The following is a 7,160-nucleotide window of genomic DNA, read 5'->3' as shown; positions in this document are numbered from 1 at the left end:
CAGTGTTTTTTTTTTGGGGGGGGGGGGGATGCTTACTGGGAATAAATATATACTCTCTACTGAATATAACTGTGTAACTGGGACTGAAGAAAAAATTGATACTGTTTTAGTTTTTTATGGTTGATTGAGAGAACCTCATTTAGAGATGCAGTCTTAGTTTTTACAAATAACATTTTTTATGTATAACTTCATGTTGTATGTTCTAGTTAGATCTTCAGTAGAATTCTTAAGCTAATCCTAGTTCAGATTATTTCTGTGTCCCTCTTCGATCCTCTTTAACTACTTTTAGAGGCAGAATTGAATTTGTAGTATGGGTCTAGCTGGTCTTTTAATTTATAATTAAAGTGCAAAATTTTCCCATGTTTTCTTCCATCTGGTAACACACCCACCTACACTTACCGAGAACTATATGTAGATCAATTAGAGAGGTTTATCTAAAGTGTTTTTTTTATCATCAGTCTACCTCTCATAGTTTGTCAGTGACTTATGAGGTTAACTATGAACTAAATATATTAGCACTTTATTGCCAGTATATTTTGTAATGTGAAATAAACTAGAGAAGTGTGTGTGTGTGTGTGTGTGTGTATGTGAACTTACTTTTATACAAAGTATAATACCCAAGCTATCCTCTGAATCTTTTAAAATGTGTGTTTTCTGATTTTGCAGTAGTATGGTCTAGTGGACCAAATTAAACCTTGAGTTGGATTGGGAAATAGTGGGTTATTTTATTTTATATATATATATATATATATTTTTTTTTTTTTTTTGCAGTAGAAACCTGGATTTATAATTTAATTCTTGTAGAATTTAGGTTCATATTTTCTTTCATAATTCTCCAAGATAGGTTTGGTTTGTTTGTTTTAAAAGATGAATAAACCAAGGTGCAAAGATTATATAGCCCTTTAAGGTCACACGACTAGGTGATAATCAAAATTGGAATCTCTAAAGACTTAGTAAAGTTCTGATAATGTGGTAATCTTTTTGCAGTAGAAATTTGAGGGCTGGCTTGTCTTCAAAATGATAAAATGCAACATGATGATTGATACAGTAATTAAATATAAACAGATTGCAAAAGATTGAATCAGAAATGCTTAACTTTTATGGATCCTACAGTATTAATTACGCTACTGAGATGGTGTTTATTCTCTAGTAGTCTCAGAGCTTAATAGTCACGTGCTTGTTTAATGATGGAACACTGTGCACCTAGGTAGTCTTAGGTATTTTTCAGGATGCTGTTCTTTCCCCTCTTTAATTTAAGTCAATATTATCATTTTTTTGAGGAAACCAAAGGCTCATTAATTAGTGAACACTGCAGATCACTTTTGTCAATTTACCTGTGTCAAAGACCTGTAGGAAGTAGTGACAGAAGAGCTTCTATTTGTGTTTTATTTTAAAGATTTAAAGAGTGCTTGTTGCTGTTTATTTTTTCTCTGCCTTTTGATCTTCCATCATAATAATGCTTAGATTCCGTAGATCAGTGGCAATTCTTCAACGAATATTTATTGAGCATTATTAGAGCTGAGCACTTTGTAGCTGTAAATAAGGCAGGCTTGGTCTTGGCTGCCTTGGAATTTATAATCTAGTGGAAAAGATGGGCTTTAAAGTAGTAATTATATCAATATTTAATTTATTGCAATTAGGGTGTGTTTTTGAGGGAGAAAGGCTTTGAATAAATTTCTAGTGGTATTAAGAGACCTAAGCAAAATTCAAAACCATGGACAAGGATTCTTTACTCTCACACTAAATGGCCATAATCCCACGTTGCCCCAGAACCCGAAGTGATTTAAGCTGAATTTAAAAAGAAAGTCACAGACAACCCTGTGACAGTTTTGACCTTCTTTAAGGAATCGGGGAAAGTGTATTGCTCATGTTTACTTCCTAATGTGAAAGAGAGCTGGAAGAACCAGCCAAAAACTTGGGTTGGGGTGGCATTTAATTCTTCTGTCAAACTCCAGGTCTATTGAATCAGAATCTCCAGGAGTGGGTCATGTACATCTTTATTCCCAGGTCACAGTGATCAACCAGATGTTGGAACCACTGTTAAGATAGCCCAGGAATTGATTGGCTGCTGAATTAGAAAAAGACCATCAATTTCAGCTGTCCTAATATCCAAATGATAGTAGAATTTTGCTTAGAACTTAGTTTATAAATTAGTTCTGAGTATAGTGTGGTAGACATCGGCAATGCCCGTATTTTGTTTTTAAAGAGTAAAACTGCACCTTTGGATTGTCAGCAGTGGTTGCCCAGTTTAAAACTGCATGTTGAAGTTACCTTTTGTGTTAAGTTTTCTTTTCTTTTTTCCCTCAGGAACTAAACAACTTAAGCATATTTTATTAAAAGATGTGGACACTATTTTTGAATGTAAATTATGCCGCAGTCTCTTCAGAGGATTACCAAATTTAATTACCCATAAAAAATTCTACTGCCCACCAAGTCTCCAGATGGATGACAGTAAGTTTTATTCATATATGCATTTTGCTATGTATTCGTATACTGCAACTACACATTTATGTTAATAATGGTATCGATATCTAGTTACAGATAATTTAGTGATAGAGAACAAGATAAAATACTTGACTCAATGTTACATTCAGTTTCTTTAAATAGATACTTCATATCAGTGTTTTTCATTTGGATTTTGCTAAAGATATATGAGGTTAGATTTTTGAGTATATTTATTTGTATTAAAGTGTTGGATATTGTTTTTGAATGTTTATATGGGCTATACAGTTTATATCCAGGATTTTTGTAAGTTAAAATATTAATGCTTGATGAGGGTGTTGGTATTTTTCCTCCTTACTTCTTAACAACTTGTTACCAGATACGACTCATCATTTACTTAGATTCTCCTTAAGTAAATGAGAAGGTTGGAAATAGAGCAAAGAATGAGTAAATGAGTTGATTTTTTTGGTAATTGTAGAGAGCATTAAAAAATATTTGTTAACCTTTCTAGTGTTTTCTGGGTCTTGATTTGAAGATCAGTTTTATTCTCAGTGAAGTTTATTAGATAAGTCATTTTATCAGAAATTAGACTGTGTTATGGGCTAACCTGAGATCTGAAATAGCTTTATGTGATAAAGGCAGGTTAGTAGCCTAACAAAGTCTTTGTGGAACCAAATGTTTGTTGAATTAAGCATATTGTCTCTGTATGATTAAGTTGCAGTATATATAATGGTATTATTTTCTTGCTTTAAAGAATAATGTAAATTCCTTAAAATATTTTAATAAGTAATAGGTTACTTTCATTATTTCTTGTTCAGGGATTTAACTCTTGTGGACTTACAAAATATAGAATTTATTTTGTTTGATATTACACTTGCATTATGGATTTTGTGCATTTTTCCGCTTAACCTTTTTGGGATGGAAATGGAATGCAGAACTCCAAATATCAAAAGTACTGCTTTAATTACTAGCATGAAGCTGATTTAAAGTATATTATAGGACACAGATGAAACAAAAATTTCGTATTTGTCTGGAAACTTTCCCTACCACTGTTAGATCTTATTATACTTCTTTTTATCCTTGAAATATAAATGAAAAGGTAGGCTATAGAGATTAGTTTCAAATCTAACCTTTTAATTAAAGAACTAGTAGGAATTTAATTTTCTGGTAGTTATTCTTTGTTATTTTTTGGTGTGAACTAAAGTTTAGTTGAATTTTAGAGGGAAATAGATAAATGGATTTGCTGTATTATTGTGCACTCTTCTGCAATACTTATTCTAGAAATACTTCTGTGAAAGTATAATTCTTCTTATAGATACCACTTTATCCATTTGAAAAAGAAAGATTAGTAGACTAGAAGAGCTATGATGAATCATTTCTTTTTTTTTTTTTTTTTTTAAATAATTCACTCTGGGGTATAAGTGACGTCAACAAGGTTTAATGTGACGTCTCCCCCTAGAATGTTTGCATTTTTAGTTACTCTGTTTTTTTTTTAAATTTAATTTAATTAATTTATTTATTTATTTATTTATTTATTTTTGGCTGTGCTGGGTCTTCGTTTCTGTGTGTGGGCTTTCTCCAGTTGTGGCAAGTGGGGGCCACTCTTCATCGCGGTGTGCGGGCCTCTCACTGTCGCGGCCTCTCTTGTTGTGGAGCACAGGCTCCAGACGCGCAGGCTCAGTAGTTGTGGCTCACGGGCCCAGTTGCTCCGCGGCATATGGGATCTTCCCAGACCAGGGCTCGAACCCGTGTCCCCTGCATTGGCAGGCAGATTCTCAACCACTGCGCCGCCAGGGAAGCCCGTCATTTCTTGATTTATAATTAGATACCAGATTTGATGCTATATTTGTAGCTAGATTTTAACATTGTATGTAGAAACATAACCAGTGTTAGACCATTCTGTTACAATAGGAATATTAGGTTGCCTACAGACGGTGTAATTATTGCACAGATAAATAAAACTGGCTCTGTTTTTGGAGTTAATCTGTAGTTTTTAATCATTTGTTTTAATAGGTTGCCATGTTAAGAAGACATGTAATAGGACTGAATTTAGCAAACGCTTCTATACATCCTGTCATTCGTGTTTATATATTTTCCTAGAAATCTTTTTCATTTTCCATAAGATGTTCAAATGTCCCTATACAATTAGACGAGATTATTTATTATGGATTAAGTTAATAGGAATGCTGTTATGTTTTCTAAAAAAAAAATTATTTTTATATGTAGTAACATTCTTCATGGTGTTTTATCCATCTTGGGTTATGAGAACTTTGATTTGCCTTTGCTAGCCTAAAAATATGAAATATTATTTATATTGTTTAGGATACCCATGTGCTTAAATATTTTATATTAAGCGCCCTTATTAGAAGTAGCTCTTCAGATTCCATCTATTCCTTAACATTTGTGTACCATGATGAGATTGTAAATTAAAGCAAATTTTAATTTAATTAATACTTGTTTTTATACTCATAAGATACTGAAAAGTAGATAATGCTCTTGTAAAAATAAATGCAAACCAGTAATATAATAAATTTTAAGATAGAAGTTCATAATACATTTAAAAATATTAGAGGGCTAGAGCAGGCTAATTATTTCAGATTAAAATGTTGTTTTTTCCTTAACAGACCTTCCTGATGTAAATGATAAACAAAGCCAAGCCATAAATGATCTCCTAGAAGCCATATATCCAAGTGTGGACAAGCGAGAATACATTATTAAGCTAGAACCCATAGAAACTAATCAGAATGCAGTGTTTCAATATATTTCAAGGACTGATAATCCTACTGAAGTCACAGAGTCAAGCAGTACTCCTGAACAGCCTGAAGTTCAAATACAGGAAACTAGCACTGAACAGTCTAAAACAGTTCCAGTTACAGACACAGAGGTGGAAACTGTAGAGCCCCCTCCTGTTGAAATTGTTGCAGATGAAGTTGCACCTACATCTGATGAACAACTGCAGGAATCACAGGCTGACTTGGAAACTTCTGACAATTCTGATTTTGGTCACCAGTTGATATGTTGTCTTTGTAGAAAAGAATTCAATTCCAGACGAGGTGTTCGTCGTCACATTCGAAAAGTACACAAGAAAAAAATGGAAGAACTAAAAAAGTACATTGAAACACGAAAGAATCCAAACCAATCCTCTAAAGGACGCAGTAAGAATGTTCTAGTTCCATTAAGTAGGAGTTGTCCAGTATGTTGTAAATCATTTGCTACAAAAGCGAATGTAAGGAGGCATTTTGATGAAGTTCATAGAGGACTAAGGAGGGATTCAATTACTCCTGATATAGCAACAAAGCCTGGGCAACCTTTGTTCCTGGATTCTGTTTCTCCTAAAAAATCTTTTAAGGCTCGAAAACAAAAGTCGTCTTCAAAGGCTGAATACAATTTAACTGCATGCAAATGCCTCCTTTGCAAGAGGAAATATAGTTCACAAATAATGCTTAAAAGACATATGCAAATTGTCCACAAGATAACTCTTTCTGGAACAAACTCTAAAAGAGAGAAAGGCCCCAGTAATACTGCCAACAGTTCAGAAATAAAAGTTAAAGTTGAACCAGCAGATTCTGTAGAATCTTCACCCCCTTCCATTATCCATTCTCCACAGAATGAATTAAAGGGAACAAATCATTCAAATGAAAAAAAGAACGCACCGGCAGCACAGAAAAATAAAGTTAAACAAGACTCTGAAAGCCCTAAATCAACTAGTCCGTCTGCTGCAGGTGGCCAGCAAAAAACCAGGAAACCAAAACTTTCAGCTGGCTTTGACTTTAAGCAACTTTACTGTAAACTTTGTAAACGTCAGTTTACTTCCAAACAGAACTTGACTAAACACATTGAATTGCACACAGATGGGAATAACATTTATGTTAAATTCTACAAGTGTCCTCTTTGCACTTATGAAACTCGTCGGAAGCGCGATGTGATACGACATATAACTGTGGTTCATAAAAAGTCATCCCGTTATCTTGGGAAAATAACAGCCAGTTTAGAGATCAGAGCTATAAAAAAGCCCATTGATTTTGTTCTAAATAAAGTGGCAAAAAGAGGCCCTTCAAGAGACGAAGCAAAACATAGTGATTCAAAACATGATGGCACTTCTAACTCTCCTAGTAAAAAGTATGAAGTAGCTGATGTTGGTATTGAAGTAAAAGTCACGAAAAACTTTTCTCTTCACAGATGCAATAAATGTGGAAAGGCATTTGCCAAAAAGACTTATCTTGAACATCATAAGAAAACTCATAAGGCAAATGCTTCCAATTCACCTGAAGGAAACAAAACCAAAGGCCGAAGTACAAGATCTAAGGCTCTTGTCTGGTGAGGAACAGTTACAGAGTTTTGCTTTTTTCCCCCCATCGAACTAAAAAAATCATTTGACCATAATTTATAGCTGGTTCCATTTTAACACATTTGCTTCCATGTATCTTACGGCAGTGGGAACTGCAAGAGTAATGTGCATATCGCATTTACCTCTTCAGTGACCTTTATTCCAGTGGCTTGGGAACAAAAGTTAACTTCAGAACTTATCTTCCACAGGACAATGCAATATAGTTATAGGTAGATGGCACAGGGTCAGTGATTTCCTCTCAATGTTGTAAAATATATACATTTATATTGGCTTGTGTTTACAATAGAAGTCTTCTGTTTAACTAACTTTGCACAGGTTTAATTTGATTCAGTGACTTAGTCTACTAATTAATACATTGTAGGAAGTTAAG

The 7,160-nt window shown here is 33.8% G+C and overlaps 1 protein-coding gene across 3 annotated transcripts in view; it reads left to right on the top strand.

Annotated features, from left to right (window-relative positions):
• The window catches only part of ZNF800 (zinc finger protein 800), a 53,807-nt gene that overhangs the window by 21,013 nt on the left and 25,634 nt on the right, over positions 1-7,160 (top strand). For all 3 annotated transcript variants that reach the window (XM_082400048.1, XM_082400049.1, XM_082400050.1), the window contains exons 4-5: positions 2,308-2,451; positions 5,067-6,759. In XM_082400048.1, coding sequence (XP_082256174.1) covers positions 2,308-2,451; positions 5,067-6,759 — 1,837 coding nt within the window. The remainder of the gene's footprint in view (positions 1-2,307; positions 2,452-5,066; positions 6,760-7,160) is intronic.

Source organism: Balaenoptera borealis, assembly GCF_965194805.1.
Source record: "Balaenoptera borealis genome assembly, chromosome: 7".
NCBI classification, from domain to species: domain Eukaryota; kingdom Metazoa; phylum Chordata; class Mammalia; order Artiodactyla; family Balaenopteridae; genus Balaenoptera; species Balaenoptera borealis.
This window is presented reverse-complemented; position numbering and strand designations above follow the sequence as displayed.